We start from the raw sequence: 19,828 nt of genomic DNA on the forward strand, positions 1-19,828 counted from the left end.
CTGTGTCCCCCAAACCTCTCTGCCACTGGAGCATGCTGAAGATTGCTTCCTGTGATACTTGTGATCAGAGGGAATTTTATCACATCTTACATTTGCTCCTCTCTCCGCTGAAATATGCCACGCTACCAATGCCACCCTCTCACCAGGTGTGGGAATCCCATTTTGGTGTGAGATGCCTGCAAAGTGCTCTCCTCCTAAAAGCCCAGATTAGAAGCGAGTCAAAGCCTTTCTACGTTAGGCTGTCTGTTTTGTATACACGAAGTGCCTCTCTCCTGCCATCATGCTTTATCTCCCAGGATTGTGACGTGCAGTGATGAGTTAGGCTATTGCATCTCACTTCCTGTTTCTCTTCTTACTATGTTCTCTGGATCAAAGAAGGCTTTCTTTGTCTTCCTCTTCTGTCTAGAAGGGACATCTCTTATGGGATAACCTGCTCATCCTGTTCCCTTCACTGGGGCCATGGTGGCAGGCAGGCTTTGTGGGAACATGACTTAGGGGAAACATAATAATTGTTTCAGTTTGTTATTTTCAGAATATTAACCCATTACGTATAATTTTGCTCAGCAGACTTTTTCATAACTGTTGATTACCCAATAGTCTGAGGTTACTCTCAAATGTCAGAAATGACCCATTTTCAAGAGATTTCAGTGCACTTTCCGTCACCCCTCACCAGGGCAGCCTGATTGCACACCTCTAATCATGGTCTTTGGGAATGACAAATAACGGATTTCACGAAAGATAATCTGCCTAATAGTGCCAGGCATCCTAATACCACCATCTCTTATCTCAATTTCTAAACAGTTTACTGGACAGTTAGCGAGACTTTCCCACAAAGTTTATCCAGACCTTCTTCACAGGGAAAGGACCAAAGAGAACTGATGACTCTGGCCAGAGCGCAGATGGCTTTTGGAGAGCCCAAGTTTTTTCTGGCTGTGTGCTGAGGTCCTGGATTAGAAAAAGGCCATGCTGATACAGCATTTGTTCATTTATCAAGCTTAACAAATATCTTTTGAATGCCTACTGTAGGCAAAGTCTGAAATTATGCCATGAATAAGTGCGTTAAAATCTCTTAGTCTACTTGACCACAGCATGGACCTCTTGGGCTTTCTTTTGATATATTCCTGGCACATGGAAAATAAATAGCCTACCCTTGGGTCACTGTACTGTTCTTGTTTTCTAGCAGCAACTTTATCCTAAATATTAGGGGAAATAAATAAGTAAATAATTTATTTATTTATTTTTTGCTAGAATAGAACTTTAGGGATCTTTGTCTCTGTGGAGTAACCACATAGTTACTGGAGGATTCTAACACCCACGTTCTTTTTTCCTTCACTAAGTAATCGATTGCCATACCCCAACTCCAACCATTTCCCTCTAAAGTATGTTTGACTCTTCATGTGTTTCACCAGATATATCTGATATTTTACACCTGAATTTATCAATGTAATTGTATGTATTATCTGCTTAGCATGAATATGATTTTTATAACCTCTGGAGCCAGATGGTTATACATGAAATTATATAATCTTTTAGACCAAATAAATTCCAGGGAGTCTGCAAGCCTCCTAGTGGAGAACAACAGAGCTCTCTAACTGGCTGTTTTGCTGATACACACACACAGTAGCTGATTGAAGAGTTCCTTCATGCTTACCCTCCTTCAGGGCTGGCAAAGTCCATTAATGGCTAAAGTCTAATTAAGGTATGAGATTCTTTTTGATCCTAAAGACACTTTGGTCTTAAGAGCCTTGAGATTATTACCCAACATTTCTGAAGAATGTCTAGAGGAGGTAGAGAAAAGTATGTACCTGTTTTCAGGATTGATCTGATAATTGAAGGGAAGCCTTCATCTTTCACTGGCCTGAAAGAAACCATGGACAATGGTGTTCATGCACTTAGTTTTAAGGCAACAACAAAATCCCTGAGATAAGAGTTAAGGCTACCCCCTCTTTATCCAGGGCCAAGAAATACCCAGACTATTAACCCATTCTATCCATAGCAGCAACTGCTACACGCATATTCACTCAGGGCTCATTTTCTCCATTAAATCATAGGAAGATGAAAATAGCCTCAAATTCACTAGGACAAGGAAGGCAGACAGGACCCTTTAAAACATCGGAAGCTTATTCTAGAGTGAGATTATTAAGATGAAAGGTTCTAGTCAGAAACTCCTGTAACATATCCGACCCAATGAGAGAGATCCTAGGGAAACTCAATGTTGTTTCACTTTAACTCCATTTCCTGTTTTGCCATTTGTTTGTTTGCTCAGTGGACAGATATACTTTAATCTGAATGGTTTACCAAATTAATTTTAATTAGCTAACTTTTAGTTTAATCAAGTTGCAAATGTATATATATTAAAAGTCAAAAAGTTCTATAAAGTTAAAATAAAAAATAGAGTTATCCCATGTTCTTCATTCCCACCTATATTTCTGCTCACCAGAAGCAACTATTTTCACTTCTTTTAATAGTTTCTTTTTGGTAGTTAACTCCTTATTTCCAAGTTATAGGCATACTTCTTGATTTTTTAAAAAAATTAACTATTTTCTAAAACTTTCTTATGGTAGCCAGCCTTCAGGATGACCTTCGATGAGAATTCTCACCTGCTGCTTCATGGCCTTGTGAATTCTCCTCCCACACTGCACAGGTCTGTGTCTCCTGTAACTACCAGGACATTGTGGAAATGCTGGTGTGTGACTTCCACAGGTCGGCCTTAAAACACTGGACAGTCTACCTTGCTCACTCTTGGACCACTCACTCTGGGGGAAGCCAGCTTCAATGCTGTGAGGACACCAACCAGCTCTATGGACAGGTCCATGTGGTGAAATCCATGTGTGTTGGCCTTTTGCCAACAGCACCAACTTGCCAGCCAAGTGAATGAGCCATCTTGCAAGCTAATCTTTCAGCCCCACTTAAGTCCCAGCCAACATTCTGACTACAACCTTATGAGAGACCCTGAGCCAGAACACCAGCTGAGCTACTCTTAAATTCCTGACCCATGGAAACTCTGAGATAAATATTTATTGTTGTCTTAACCTCTAAGTTTTGGAATAATTTGTTGTGCAATGGTTGATAAGTTTCACTACATTTCCTGTAATAAAAGGTGAGTATTTAGCTCCCTTCTAAGCTCTGCCCCATTCTCTTAATTATACATATTCTCAGTTCTTTCTTCATCCTTCCAATAAAATAATTTCATAACTTTGGGTTCTCATACTATAGATTGTTTGTATTATTGTGTATATAAATATTCATAACAGAGCCACTTAATATGCTGTGATTGTATCTTCTTTCTCCTGCCATGTTTATACATACACAAAATGTTATATGTTTAAAAAGTATATGAAATCTATCAATTTCATTTTTCCTCTTGGAAACACTCTAGATTGAAGCTCTTTATGATTCTATTTCACTATAGACTGGCTCTTCCTGGGCTACTACAACATTCTGGCCTTGGGAACTCCCTTAATCATCATCATGGCAATCCACTGTTTTCATTTTGTAGCACCAATTTTTTTTATTCCATATCTACCTCCTTCTTGATTTATTCCTTTGCTTGGTTGTAGCAAATTCTTCAATAGCTTTCCAAAAAGGTTACACAAATGGTAATGTCTGAAAACCTTGTGTGAATATAAACAATTCTATTCTACTCTTACATTAAATATTTCACTGAATAATTCCTCCTTATTATTCTGTATTATTTGTTTATTTTAGAATCAAAGTGTATCAGAGACTTAAAAGAACTGCTTCGGAAACATGCTTTTCAGAATCATTTCCGACGAGAAAGCTCAAGTTTGGTCACACTTTTAAAATTTTTAATTTTTATGGTGTTTCAGTGCAGAAAACCTAAAAGTGCTTTTTTTTTACGTGAAGAAAAATAAACACCAATTAGAAAGGATATATGCACCCCTATGTTCATAGCAGCACAATTGGCCATAACTAAGATTTGGAAACAGCCTAAGTGCCCATCAGTAGATGAGTGGATTAAAAAACTGTGCTACATCCACACAATGGAATACTATGTTGCAGTAAAAAAGAAGGAGCATTATGCTAAGTAAAATAAGCCAGTCAGAGAAGGATAAGTACCACATGATCTCACTCATTTGTGGAATATAATGAACAACATAAACCAATGAACAAGGACAGATCCAGAGATGGAGAGGCATCGATCGGACCATCGGTCCTCGGAGGGAAGGTAGGGGAGGGTGGGGTAAGGGGGAGAAATCAACCAAAGGAATTATATGCAAGCATATAGGCCTAACCAATGGACACGGACAACAGGGGGGTGAGGGCATGAGTGGGGGGGGGGTGAGGGCATGAGTGGGGGGGTAGGGGGTAACGTGGGGATAAGAAGGACACATTAATATCTTAATCAATAAAAAATAAACACAGAGAAATTGAAATAATCACACAAATATCATGCGATATTTAGTTCCTAATTATTTTTTGTAAAAAAGACCATGGAAAAAAAGAGATAATGATTAATTAAAATACAAAAACTTGAATACGGTTTCACAATACTATGTAATAAAATTACAGTGGAATATATGCACAAATAGAATTACATATATATTTTATAGAATGTCTCAAAAATATTTTGAAAATGTAGTATTTTGGTATTACATATCATAATTATGTTTATTATATAATATATAAAATGTATATATTATCCTATCTAATAATAAACAAACATGGTAATTGACCATACATTTGTCAACCTTCCCCTGATGGCCGGGTCACCTCCCACCCCTGAGTCACCTTCCCCTGATGGCCGGGTCACCTCCCACCCCTGAGGGCTCCCAGACTGTGCGAGGGGGGCAGACCCCCCTCCAGCACATGAATTTTCATGCACTGGGCCTCTAGTAATAATTTTAAAAGGGGGACTAGATTTCTGAGACATTTCAGTGACAAAATTCCCATATTTTGCAGAGCCAGTAGATTTATTTAAAAACAATATGAGAACGAATGAGGAAAAGAGGATGATTTGGGCTTGTGTCCTGGGGATGACCAATCAAGTTATAGTTTCTGTTTATATGGTGTATTGCAATTCACAAAACACTTCTATTTATACTGCTTTCCATTGTTTCCACAATCTTGTGATAAATTCATATGCATTCAATAATAAATAGGGTTTATAAAGCAAGCTTTAAAAGGCTCCGACCACTACTGAATCTTTTCTTTGTGAGATGTGATACCAAGTCATCTTTTTTCCTTATGTAGCAGAGATTGACTTATGTTCTCCTCTTCAAAGATACTTGCATACCTGTATTATCTTTGATTCTCCCCATAATATTAGACAAATGGATTTTCACAAAGAGCTTATTTAATGGGCATGTGTGTCATAGGTGACATCTGTGTGTTTCTGAAAAAATTTAGACAGTACTTCTCACACTTTGAGCAGATGGGTCATCTGAGGATTCTGATAAAATGCTAATTCAGACTCAGTGGGTCTTGGATGGGACCTGAAATTCTGCATTTCTAACAAACTCCCCAGGTCCTTGGAACACATTTTGATTAGAAAGGATTTTGACTAAAGCCACACACACACACACACACACACACACACACACACACACATCAAAGTACCTTTGCTTAAGCAGGTGTGCCATTCTGAGACAATTTCAATGTATCTGATTTCAATTTTAAAATCCCAATCACTTTCTCACAGGTTTCAAGGTGGATATTAGTGGCTGCCAATAGTATACATATTTCCTCTGGGTAATATAACTGAATGCATTCCACTTCTGTCTCTGTTGGCAAGCATTTCCTTGAAGGTTTCTAAATATGTCAGTGGTCTTTTCAAGAAGAGATCTCATAAACAACCATCTCATTACTACTTGTTCATTAATAGTTCTTTTACTGACAACTTGGCTGCATACCTCATCATTTTGCAAGTATTTTAAAATTAAAATTACTTTCAAAGCATTTTAAATACTTCTTCTGGCAATAACATTTGCCTGGAAGCAGAATCCTGAACTCTCCTCCCACAGGTCTTTTTAATTTTTTATGATTCCATAGCCTGTGGGTTTACTTAACAGTCCCAAATTCCACAATATAATCCGTGTGTGCTGAAAGATATCTGAAATCATTGACATGCCTGAGGGTCTTAAGATTAAGCAACTATCAGATGTGCCCTTGGGTAACTGGGCATGTTTAGGTTTATCTCAGAAATCCTCTTTCTTTGTCCTCCTCTTTCCTTCCACTCTCTTACAGTAAACCCATTTGTGGCTCAGACAACGTTCTCCAGGAACGCTTTTTTTATTCGCAAGGAAGTCCCTCAAGTCAAACCCCAAGAGAGAGACAATACCTCTTTATGTGCATGACAAAGGTTTGACCTTGAAAGTAACTGGTGATATTTATGAGATTCTAAGCAAGAACTCAGCCACCTTGGAGAAAGAAAGGCTCATGTCCACTGCTTAGGCATTAAAAGTCCTATTGTCCCCTATATGCTGGACTGCTATATGGCATATGTTGGAAAGTATAGGCTAATCAGCGCTGTCACTAATTTCTCAAAATGTCCTGGGACCTTTGAGCTGGACAGCTCATAGAGAGTATGTTGTCTAACCTCCTATTCAATTCAGAGACCTTTAACAACATCCTTGAGATTCATTCAAGGCACCAGGAGTCCTTCCTGAAGGGGTGAGACCCTAGCTGGACAGCTCCAGCTGTTAAACATCTGCAGCTGTGAGCGGTCACGTGCATTTCCTCCAGCTGCTCTGATGTTTCACACTATTCCTATTCACCTCCTGCCCTTACATGGTCTTGCCTTCTCAACACCACAGTGCTGTCTTATTTACAGCTTTCAGTACTGCAATCGGAGCTTTCCTAAAATGACTCCACTTTAGTGAAAAGCTTGATACTCATCAAAATACAGCAGCACCTGAACTTTGACACCTGCCATCAGACATCCCGCATGGCACCTCGTCACTGTACTTTGAACTTCCTTGACACGTCCCGTTTCAAACATTGTTCTGCTCTCCTAGGGAATGTGATGAAGTCAGCCTCCCCATGAGTATGCACCTTGCCCCTCCCACGTTTAGATGCGCTAATAAAGAGTTAAAGAACACGCATCAGGCCACACATATTGCTGGAGATCCAACTGGGAATAGAGCCCAGGAAACTTGGCTCTCAGTCTGGTGTGCTTCTAACCACATGACCATCATTTCTGACGGCTGTGGATTCACGTAGTACTCCTCCTGCAGACACACGCAGGAGACGAGCACCTCAGCCCACTGGACGAGCCAGTGCACTGTTTTCAGTAAACGGAATAATGTGTATTTTCCAGGATTCCTGTTGCCACTCCCTGTGAATGGGCCACATTTTGTTAATGTCACCAGGACACATGGCATCGCTGAGGGAGCTTTCATTACAGATTGTCCTGCTATTCGCGTTCTTGGCTCTTGTCTTGCCCGACATGGATTTTGCTCCAAAGGCATCTTTCTAAGAAGGCACTTCTGACTGCTGGCGGTGGCGGCGGCTGCTGCTGCTAAATTCTTCATGGGCTCTGTGCTGTGCCCTCCAATACGCTTCCTGAGAGGCTGAGCCACTCTCTGCTTAAAATTTCAACTATATGCTCCTAAACCTGAAACAGATGTTATCTTGGCGGCCGTCATTTGCCATGGGCTTGTCTATTTGCATTACATACAAGGCAGGTAATTTGCTGCCTCACTTTGTAGAGAAAGAAAAGGGGGTGGAGGGGATGAAACAAAAGAGGGAATAAATATAGAAACTAGAGGAATAAAGCCACATGGAGACAGAGAACTACCACTTGAGCATCTATTACCCTAATAGCATATGCTATAGCTTGGCTACCACGGACTTGCCTGGCATCTCTCTTGAATCATATTTGTGGCCACCCAGATGAGCTATGGGAGCTGATCTTTTGATTTAATATCAGCTTGCTCTTTTCAGCTCCCATGTCATTTACTATCTTAAAAAATGTACTCCTTGTTACTCAGGCATCTGTGTTTTCAAGAACTCACATTCTTATTTTTTTTTCTTTCTTTCTTTCTTTCTTCTTTTTGTATGGGAACCAGGAACTAGAAACTATTAAATGGGGGAAATTAACCACTCACAGTAAAGGTAGAAGCCCAAAGAAAAAGGGGTTTGTCTTTTATGGTTTGTACTTTGTAAGCTGTGGGTGTGACTCAATTTCCTCACCACCCACATAAAAAAGGTTGCCACCCAATCACTGTTTTTTTTTCTTTCTTTTTCTATCCCAAACCCCTCCCCTTTGATTTTGGCTGGGAGAGACCCTAAGAAAGACTGCCCTTTCTGGACGTTGCCGACTGGGACATATAAAAGCTGTTAGCTGCTCCTGTAGCCAGCAGCATTCAAACCTTGCAGACTTTTACTCTCAGAGTTTGTAGTAAGACACACTCCTCTTACAAGAGTTCATACTACAACTTAGCAAAGACTTTACATTTTTGGAAGAACAAAATATTCATTTTGGCATTGTGCAGAGGTAAGCTATTTAGCTCGACAAGTTTATTTTGCATGCATTGATTTTAAAGTAGCTCACACTTTTTTAATTTTTTTTTTAACTTTTAGAAATGAGTTTGGATGATTATGGCTCGTTTGTATGTTTCTCTCACTTGGTGTCCATATGTGTCTGGGAGACATTATCAGCACATTCTCTGCTGTTACCTGCGATGCATTTTTTTCCCCTCTTCACTCTCCAGATGAATTTTAATTTCTAAAGATTTCCCTCTGAAATACATATGCAGTAATGCATTTTGTGGTTTCAGGAATTTAGGACAAATGGCTCACATGCTCACATGCATTTTAGGGTTAGTAGTCAGACTGTTAATTTTTCTCTAGCTGTAGGAAATTCCTCTTAGGAGTCTGTCTCATTAACACCAAGCAAAATGCAAAGAGACTACTATAGGTTGTCTCCTAGGCTTGAATTCAGCATGTGTTTGGATTTTTTATTTTTTTATTTTTATTTTTTTGGAGAAAACCAAAGCAAGCAATGCTCCCAAATAACAACTTGTACATCCACATTCTCGGGCCCATTTCCCCCCTTTCCTGGACCCTAATTCTACCTTTCTGATTTCAAGCAAAAGGAACTCGGTGCCTCCCTCCAGCCTCAAAATGACAGCAACCTCTGCCGTCAGCGGCGCACTCCTGTTCTCCCTTCTGTGTGAGGCAAGTGCTGTTGTCTTACTCAATTCCACTGACTCATCCTCGCCAACCAATAATTTCACTGATATTGAAGCCGCTCTGAAAGCTCAGCTCGATTCTGCGGACATCCCCAAAGCCAGGCGGAAGCGCTACATTTCGCAAAATGACATGATCGCCATCCTTGACTATCATAACCAGGTCCGGGGCAAAGTGTTCCCACCGGCCGCCAACATGGAATACATGGTAAGAGGAATTTTTCTGTACGTCCTGAGAATGCTTTGTTCCAATCGTACATGAGAGGAACCTAAAGAGTGTCTGCATGAGATGCGGGGCCCTTTTTACCTGCTTACAAGACCAGTTCTGTGTGCCTGGTAAGCTTAGGTGCTGTCCTATTACAGAAGGAAAGGGCGGGGTGGGGGTGTCTCATGAGCTTTTGTGGGTTCCAGAACCATCCATGAATCAGGTCTCATATAAGAAACAAAGGTAAAGAGGGAGGGAGGTGTGTTGACTGGTCACAGTTGGAACGTCCACTTTAAAAAAAAATTCATGGAAAATTTTGGGGGCTTTGTTTAGCTGATAGCCACATGTCCCAGTTAAGACATTTATTGAAAATCTTTTTTTTTCAAATTATAGGTTTCGCGGGCATGATTTATTGTCTGGGTAGGAGTCCGTTCCCTTTCTTGGACAAAGCTCTTTCTGATGCTCATGTACAGTGTGCTCAGGGAACACGCTGCTCTTGCCTCCTGGTGATTTACTGCTCTGCCCCGCAGAGAGCAGGGAGCCAGTGTGCACTGACTTGCGTGCTGTTCCAACTTGCTCTGAACACATTCTTTGCTCTCTCTTAAAATAGGCTCTCTGGGCTGAAATCATTTTACTTAGAACGTTTCAAATTGGGATGGTATTGAAAGGATAGATGTCTTTTTAATGTTTCTTTTTGGTTTTGAATTTCTGCAAGGTTATGGTTTAAATTCCAGTACCTTCTCAGAGCACAGCTTGGAGCCTATTTAAGGCAATGGAGACCACCGATATGGTGTTTCTAAGATGGGTTTGTGTGTGTGTGTGGGGGGGAGATACCACTAACAACTCTTCATAAGTGCTGACCTAAAATTTTGGGATTCCGATCAGATTATAAATTCCATCTATTTTATTCAAGTCTGCTTTTTAAGTTTGACTAATTGCAGCTATGACTGTCAGAGGGAAATCAAAGGCTTGCCAAGCGTAGGAGAGTCATAGTTCATAGGAGTGCAGTTTAGACTCTATAAAAATGCATGTTCCTTGGATTTTTTAAAGAAATAGGAAAAGGAGATGTAATCAGTCCTAGAGCATAAGGGGCAATATAGCCTCATGATTAACACTATGAATTCTGGAATCTAAATGTGTGGGTTTAAACCCCAGACCTGGGATACAAGCTGAGTGAATTCACTACTTCATTCATTTCATCATCTCTAATATGAAGATAAAGGTAGTATCTGCTATACAGGGTTGTTATGAGGAATGTGTAAGTTGAGTGGTGGAGCAATTAGACCAAAGCCTACTGCAAAATAGATGTTCAATAAACATTAACTTTTATGGGTTTCCATGAACTTCTTGTGAAAGGTGCCCAGCGAAAACCCATTCAAGATCTGAAGTAGTAAGAGTTATGCACATTGAAGAGGTGTTTCTAGAAGGTGACATATAGACATAGAGAGAAGAGAAACAAATATGTTTTCAAAATTACCCTCAATTATGGAGTAATATGCATAAGGTTCTATTGAACTCAGAAAGGTGTAATATCCAGATTGTGGGTTTAGGGCTGGGATAACATTGCTAAGCAGTCTGAGACTCAAGGCAACTGAACAGGCTTTGGACATGAGCTCATCTGGGTTGAAATCCTAACTCTGCTGCTTACTTTATTGTCTTGTATATGTTACTTAAACTGCTGAGACTCAATTTTCTTATCTGTAAAATGGGAATGATAATTTACATAAGAACCTGTCAGTACATAAGTGCAATTCACTAATTTTATGATATGGAGGGAAGAGGAACCATCATGAATAAAGGCATAGGTGGGGTACAACACAGTAGAAATAGAATGAAGAAAGCCACATTTTTCTAGTTATATCTTTCCCCACCGATCAAGAATTAATTCATTCCACATGTTATTTATTTAATTGCTTCTATGTGCCAAGGACTTGGTTAATTGTTTCCACAGATGACCTCATTGGATAGCTCACATTTTCCCTGTGAGGTTAAGACTATGGTCTTCCTTTTACCCTTGAAATCACTGAGACCCAGAGAAGTTCATGAATAGGCCAAGGTGGTGTGGGTTGTTATCCATATGGAACCGGATCACTGGGATTAGAATTTAGGTCTGTGTAATTGCAAAGCCCATGCTTGTACTGGGAGCATCTATGTACATGTATTCAGATCTAGCAAGCATTCTACTGGAGGCAACCCCCGGAGATATTGGGATATCTTTGTGTTCTTCTTTACATTGCCAACTGAAATCCTATAGCATTCATATTTTATTTGCCATTCCCCTCTTCTTTTTTTTTCAGATACAGGAGCTATTACATATAATTTACTTTTTAAGAACCAGATTCGGTGCTGGTTAGATGATAGATGCTCTATAAATCCTCCTTAACTCAGGAAAGTTAATGAAAAATAGTATTTAGAACAGTTAAGTCCTATAAAGCAACATATGACTGTCTCAATTATCATGTAAAAACTGCATTTAACTCTAGCCAGTATGGCTCAGTTGGTTGAGTGTCATCCCATACACCAAGAAGTCACTGGTTCAATTCCAGGTCAGAGCACATTCCTGGGTTGCAGGCTTGCTCCCCAGTAGGGAGCATGCAGGAAGAGATCAATGTTCTGAGCTTGCATGCATATTTCTCTCTTCATCTCCCTTTCTCTCTCTCTCTCTCTCTCTCTAAAATAAATAAAAATGTATTAAAAATAAACACTGCATATAGTTCATTTGCATAAGTATTTATTAATTTAATACATAGGCCCTATTCTAAGCATTAGGGAAACATTCATGAATAAAACAGACACTCCTTAGCCATCTGGGGTGGGGAATAAGACAATAAACAAGATAAATATATAAAGTTTCTCTCTCTCTCTCTCTCTCTAAAATAAATAAAAATGTATTAAAAATAAACACTGCATATAGTTCATTTGCATAAGTATTTATTAATTTAATACATAGGCCCTATTCTAAGCATTAGGGAAACATTCATGAATAAAACAGACACTCCTTAGCCATCTGGGGTGGGGAATAAGACAATAAACAAGATAAATATATAAAGTTCACAGTACATCAGAAGATAATAAGATTATGAAGAAACAGAAAGCTGATTGTGGTGAGGTTGTGAAATTTCATAAGGTGGTCAGAGAAGAGCTCAGTGAGAGTATCCTGGAGAGAGAGGAGGGAGGGAGCCACACTGATAGGTGAGAGGAGATCATTCCCAGCCGAGGGAAGAGTAAGGAAGGACAAAGGCCCTGAGTAAACTGACCCATGGAAATAATTCAATGGACCCCTCAAGAAGACTCAGAGAAACTATTGAGGGAGGTACAATATAATAGGTAGCTTGTAGGTCAGGATGTAGTTGACTTTAATCTCTAAGCTCAGGTAAAAAATGAAGATCTCAATTGAACAGTTATCTTTGTTTTAACTTGTTCAACATTGATTTGGATTGTGAGCAATTTGAAAATGAGTTCAGTTCCCAGCTCTACTCTGTATCTCAATAACTTGGGACACTTAGCTCACTATGGCCACCAGCCATGTGTACAAATTGTCCCCATCAGTGAGTTATATCACCATGGGAGCCTCATAGAAGGCAGTCTTCAGCTCAGGGCTTTTCCTAATGGCACCAGATTGATTGGTAATCTCTCTCATCCCAACTTCTCTCTCAGAACCTTTTCCTATGCCATTTCTTCTCCTTCTAATGTTTCCTAATTAATGTCTGCCATTATCTATAATCCTACCCTTCAAGTTATAATCAGAATGTGTGTCCTTTGTTGATATTATGATCACAACCTCATTTGATTTCTCCTTTGAAGCACCATAACCTATATGTCTATTACACTGCTCTCATCAAAATGGAACTGGATTTACAGTTATTTGTATATTTCTGCAAACTTATTCATTTTAAGCTTTCAGGGTGCTAAGTCTATGTTTAGTCATCTTTTTATCTCTATTTTTAAGTAGCTTTAATTTTGATATGACAGTCAGCACTCCTATCTATGGGTTCTCCAACTATGGATTCAACCAACAGCAAATCAAATATATTTGAAATAGCCTATTACATAGTTGCTGACATATACTATATAGTCAGACCTATAATATGTAGACTTTTTTCTTGTAATTATCCCTTAAATATTATAGTAAAACAAGTATTAGCTTTGTGTTAGGCATAATAAGCAATCTTGAAATGATTTAAAATATCTGGAGGATGTGCATATCTTATCTGCAAAGACTAGACCATCCTATGTAATAAAAGGCTAATATGCAAATCGAGCAAACTGCAGAACTACCGGTCGCTATATACACACTGACCACCAGGCAGCAGACGCTCAACACAGGAGCTGCCCCCTGGTGGTCAGTGGGCTCCCACAGGGGGCGTGCCGCTCAGCCAGAAGCTGGGCTCACAGCTGGAAGTGCAGCAGTGGTGGCAGCGCTAAGGATGTCCGACTGACAGTTAGGACACTCCCCTCCCCAAGTGCACAAATTTTGTGCACCAGGCCTCTAGTTTAATATAAAGAGCATTCACGGATTTTGGTATCTGTAGGAGCCTTAGAACCAATCTCACACAGATACCAAGGGGCAACTGTAAAATTTATATTTTTACAGAAATTTTATCATCATCTATAATAATACTTTATCACATGCACCCAAAATAAGTTTTGCATAATTTCAAAAAAGTCATTATATAGATAGAGCTTAAGATATGCAAGTCAAACTTCTCTCCTCTTGGCTTCTGTTCTCCAATTAGTTTATTGACATATTTCCAGAGCTCCTTGGACACCAGCTGCTTTTCATTCTTTCTAAGGGCAGCTTAAACCATGACTCTAAACCACAAACCACACTAGTTTCTTAGAATAAGAATTATCCCCAAAAGAATGAAATTGCAAGACTCACACATGGAGTAAAATTTGTAGGATCTTCTTTGAATCCAAGTCAATTGAGTAAATTAACTTTAGAAAATTTGAAGTCCCTCCCTGAGAATATGAGATCCAAAGATAACATGAATCTCTGTCTTTAAAGTATAAAACAAAACAGTAGAAAAGAAAACAAAACAAACAGGAAAAAAACCACTAAGCATATAATTCAGTATAATACACTGCTGCATAAGATTGATGTAATAAAAGAGGTCCAGATAAATACCATGGAGAAGTCAAGGAAAGAAGTGATAATCTCTAGTTGACAAAATCAAAGAGCTCTTTGGAGGCGGGGCATTGAGACTCCTGATCAGGAAGGGGCAGGGTCGGCTGTTATGGTCGGTTAAAGCGAGGCATGAACAAAACTGCAAGGGGAGAAATCACAGTCTATCGACCAGATTTAGGGGGAGTTTGAAAGGAGACTGAGGATCATTTAATACAAAGGGGTTCCAGAGACTGTGGGAGTTTAGAGCAGGGTCAGAAGTGCATGTTAGAAAGATGATCCTGGCAATTGATGGACTTCGATCAGCAATGAAAGTGACAGGAGAGGTGACAACCACTGAGTCAGAGATGCCATTGCTTTAGGCACAGGTAGGAGGGAGCTGGGCACCTACATCTATACAATGACAGGCAGTAACAACTAACTGAGGTGTAGTGTGTGAGATAGCAGTCCTCACATCTAGGCAGTGGTCGGCAAACTGCGGCTCTCGAGCCACATGCGGCTCTTTGGCTCCTTGAGTGTGGCTCTTCCACAAAATACCGACTTCTGTGCATGGGCCACGAAGTTTCAATCGCACTGTACATGTGCGCCCGCACGTGGTATTTTGTGGAAGAGCCATACTCAAGGGGCCAAAGAGCCGCATGTGGCTCGCGAGCCGCAGTCTGCCGACGACTGTAGTAGAGAATGGTGGGAAGGCAGGTGAGGGGCAGCGTGAAGATAAGGATGCACTTAAAGCTGAAAATAAAAGGTGTAATGTAATTTCAAGAAGCCAACACAGCTATATTGATAATGTGGCCGATTTCATTTGTTTGGTGCCTGCAGATGTTATTGGCAAAGCTAAAGGAACACGGCCTCCTATGCTTTTCTGGAAAAGAGAAAAATACTAGTTCCCAAGTCACAGCAGGTAGTAACATAACAGAAAGCATGACTCAAGTGAATGAATGGAGAATAGATTAATTCACCCTCGGAAATAACCAATAAACTACTTGCCGACAATGATTTCTGACTTGGGAATCATGAAAAATGCTGATTTCATTTATTTGGGTTTCACATAGAAGAGAATGTAGATAATATAAATTACTTTTTTTATTTATTCAATAGTTGACTGAACACATGTGATGTCCTTATTATTTTGAAAAAAATGAAACCATGTATTGTCCCAGATGGCGCATTTCCTCTCATTCGAGAAAGATAACTCAATTTCTTGCGATAAACATGAGAAATTTGATGTGTCTAACCTAAATCTTTTCGATGAATGCTTCTCTGACGGCTCAAAGGCCTCCTGAGAGCCGCTGCCAGCCTGCGGTGAGCGGGGAGGTGGCTGCTGACAGGAGGCACGGGTCCAGCACTCCGCATTCCTGCTCTAGATGCAGAACCTTTCAAGTGTCTTGGCTTCAGATGGAGACTGGGCACGTTTGGTAGGAATTTTCTTTCAAGGTGCACATTGCTTAGTATCACTTGGTGTTGTATGCTCAGCTCTCCATGCGTGGAGCCAGCTGAGGGAAGCTTAAGCACATTTGGTTTGAGACGATTTGAAGACAGACCCCAAAGAAGCACAAATGTAAACACATGAACAGGATGCAATTCAGAAGGTCACCATTAGGTGGAAGACAGAAAAGCTGTGATCACACAGAGACCACATATAGGGTGACCATATTTCCCAAGAGTCAACAGTGGTTTTTTTGTGTGTGTGTTTTTTGTGTGTGTGTGTGGTTTTTTTTTTTTTTTTTTTGGCAAAGGATACTTGACCAAATACAACAGTGCAGGAAGAGAATTTTATTGTATTCCTGTTGAGTATTGGTAGACCATACCTGGTCTACAGAGAACACTCAGTGAATATTATGGAACAATTGAATGAAGTGCTTCCACTGGCCTGAGTGTAAAGAGCACATGTCTCTGGTGCTCGGTAGGCAAGAGCCATGCAGCGTTCAATCACTCATCCCGCAATATCTAGCCAGGTGCCTGGCACTCTGCTGAGGGAGTGAATGGGGAGCTGAGACACCTTTCCTTAGGAGCACTGTGCACAGACCAGGGAGTGGGCAACACAAGGAGCTGAGCGCTAAGGGGTGCTTTGGGTCACAGGGGGTGTACCTAGACCAGACTTGGACTCAGGATAGAGAGGCCGGGAAGGCTTCTAAAAAGCAATATTTCAAATATCAGATGTGAAAAATAAATGAAAGTTATCGAGGAGGGCATTAAGGAAAGAGAGAACCTGTTGTAGGTGTGAGAGCATGTTCCAAGAAGGCCCTTGGTGTGTTGCAGGCAAGGATAGAAATTGGAAAAAAAGAGTATATTAAGGAAAAAGTGATGTTTAATGAGGCTGGGAAGGCAAGCAGGAACTTGTTGAGTTTTATTCTAAGATCAAAGTTAGATCATTCATTGAAGGTTTGAAGCAGGGAAGTTATATCATTCATTCACATCATGGCTCCAGCATGAGGAAGGGGTTGGAGGGAGGCAGAAGTAAAGGCAGGGAGCACAATCCAGAGGCCATTATTGACTTTGTCAGTCTGGGTGAGCGATAATTGAAGCCTCATAAAGTTTAAGGCCACAGGGATGTGACCAAGTACATGTAGAGACCAAGTCAATAGGGGTAAGTGATTGTGTGAGAAAGCAGGCAAGGAGCTGCCTTCAGTTTTGAGCAGAACAACTGGGTTTCTCTGAGTTGAAGAACACAAAGTAAAGAGTGGGGGTCAGGTTATCTATGAGGGCTGCGGATATACCATCTGGGTACACACCTATGGAGGCTGAAAGAAGTAGCTAGTGGGTGCGGGAGGGAACATTCTTCAACTCCGGCAATTTTCAGCCGGTGCAGGAATTGTTAAAATATGCAGCACCTAACTATTTAGTCAGGGGCACTGATTTCTTTTCTCTTACATTGTCAAATTTTTTGAAAAAAAATGAAAACAGCCAACACAATAATAGCTGTCCAGTGTGAATGAATCAAAATTATATTCCCTTTTTTTTCAGATTGGCAAAAAATTGGTGTGCTGCAGAATAGTAGTAATTAGCTTATGTGTGCCATGAGATGAAAAGGGTTGAAAATCGCTGCTCCACTACAAAGAATGTTGGGTGGGCATATGCTTTGCTCATCAAAATGGACCACTTTGCATAAGGGGTCGGGGTGTATCATGGAGACAGCATGGATGGATGTTTTTATGTCTGGGAATCAACTCAAGAATGTTTGCAAGAAAGCTTCATGCTTTTGTGTTTTTTAAAGAATAAGTGCTGAGACTTAAATCAACATGAATTCAAATCTGTTTCAGGGGCCTAAATAGCACCAGGCCCATCGAGTCCTTCTGACACATTCAGAATAAGGTCTTTCTGGAAACTATCCAAAGCACTTCAGAAAACTAGCAGCTGACTAGCGTGGCGTCCGAGTTCAGTACATCTGAAAACCTTTTCATAGCCAGTCAGTGGCCATTCAACAGCTGGGCGGAACTTGAGATGTTAAATTGTCTGTGAGAATTTCTGAATAATGGTGGGGAGGGGCAACCAGAAGAAAGACTAACAGCTCAAACTGGTCAAGAAAGAATGCTTGGTACAAAATCTACCCTAGAGTGAGGTTTGGAGGGATGGGGCTCCACTGTTTCCAGGCTATGCTCCCCATTGTGTCTAAAATCGGGTATCAAGCATTTTTTTTGGACACAAAGATGAAAGAATGCCTAACAAGTTGTATTTTCAAACTAAACTTTTCATGACTTTTAAAATTTCACACCACATACTCCAAACGGAAACAGTCCAGCAATGTTACTTAAGGACACATGTTTTTTCCTCCTAAAATGTGCATCAAATTCACATTTCATAATTTCATTAAATATGAACCTTCTACCCAATCTGGGTCTCTGCTAGATTCCAAGGGAGATCTAGCTGCCAGCAGGCTGGAGGTAGGCGGAAAGGCATTCCACTTCTTCAGGGCAATGGCCAGAGAGGGGGTTTGCACGTGTATCACAGGAGAGTTTAACAATCAAGGAATCCGTTTTTTAGATTGCTGTGACGCTGAGTTCGGGGAAAAGAATTAACCACGCGTGAAAATGTCTTCCTGTCTCATAACTCTAAAATTATATGATAGCCAATGGGCATTATATTTCCCCAGAGAGCAGGGCATTGCTAGAATCCATCATGAAACGGTCTTCAAATTTAGAGACACAACATATGTGAAAGAGGGGTTGAAGTTGGGGAATTCATAAGTTGTAATACTTCTAAAATTCCCCTAATTTTGTTATTTTTCCCCGGAAGCAAGTTCCTTGTTATCTAGACATAATTCTGCTTCTGATTATTTAGTTGCTTTAGGGTTTGCCTGCCTTTCCTTTATCTGCTTACACGCTTAGCTGCGATGAAAGCTTGATGGCTCTCAAACTTTAGACTGCCAGATAATGTGATCAAAGGGCACCTCACTGCCTCCCATTTTGGGCGGCTTTCTCATTCACTGCCATCCAGGGCCTGGACCCCCACTACTAATAACATCCACCATTACATACACCCTTGCGCTGCTCCAGCTGGGCTCCATGCTCTCGGTTACTAGCTCACCCAGCCTTCAACACAGTCAGACAGGAAACCTGAACCTGGAGAGCAGGTCAAAAGGTTAAGAACACAGTTCTGCCTGACCCCAAAGTCCATGCTTGGAAAGACAACAATACACACTCCCCTGCATGTGTTCATCTCCTGCTCTAGGACATTTCCCTACATGCATTTCATCTGAGGACAACACTGAATATTAGCAAGTATTTCTTCCCATGGAATTGAACCTTGCTCCCTGCATTCTTCCTTGGACACCATGTGGGAAAGTTCTGCATTAGAATAGTGCTTCAGGTCTTTGGAGGCTGTGAGCATCTATGTCTTTGACCCCTGACCCCAGTCACCCAGCTCTTTCTTAGCCTCCAGCCCTTTTGTGTTCAATACCTACTGTCTACACCACTTCTGGCCTCCTGAGTGTTGCCTATCAGGGAAGATTGCACAAAGAGGTTTGCTTTTCTGAAAATCCTGGGAAAGGTAAGAGTTGTGTCGTTAAGGAGATGGAGATTCGAGGTACTCCCTCGCCCCTTACTCCTGGGAAGCAGTGTGGCTCTGGTCAAAGACGGGCTTTCACCTGGTTAGTATCCCTGGTTGGGTTCTAACCTGTGTGTGTTATTCTGACAGTGAGGTGCCTGGAATGGAGGTGACCTGGCCAGCGCAGAGAGGTGATGACACATTGGTCCCCACTTGTTCTGCTTCTGCAGATGCACCCTCAAGGGAGGTTGGCAGATGTGGTGGCCAAAGTCTCCTGCAACTTCATTAACTAAGTCATGTGTAGGTCAAATGAGTGTTTTAAATACAAGTGTGAGGTTATAATGCAAAGAGATGGCCTTACTT

General features: G+C 40.7%; 1 protein-coding gene across 1 annotated transcript in view; it reads left to right on the forward strand.

Moving 5' to 3' along the window:
- The first annotated feature begins 8,347 nt into the window (after nt 1-8,347).
- Nucleotides 8,348-19,828, forward strand: part of PI15 (peptidase inhibitor 15) — a 28,525-nt gene continuing 17,044 nt past the window's right edge. The window contains exons 1-2 of the mRNA XM_005866386.2: nt 8,348-8,458; nt 9,054-9,360. Coding sequence (XP_005866448.1) covers nt 9,088-9,360 — 273 coding nt within the window. The 5' untranslated portion in view covers nt 8,348-8,458; nt 9,054-9,087. The remainder of the gene's footprint in view (nt 8,459-9,053; nt 9,361-19,828) is intronic.

Source organism: Myotis brandtii, unplaced genomic scaffold (genome assembly GCF_000412655.1).
Source record: "Myotis brandtii unplaced genomic scaffold, ASM41265v1 scaffold23, whole genome shotgun sequence".
Classification (NCBI taxonomy): Eukaryota; Metazoa; Chordata; class Mammalia; order Chiroptera; family Vespertilionidae; genus Myotis; species Myotis brandtii.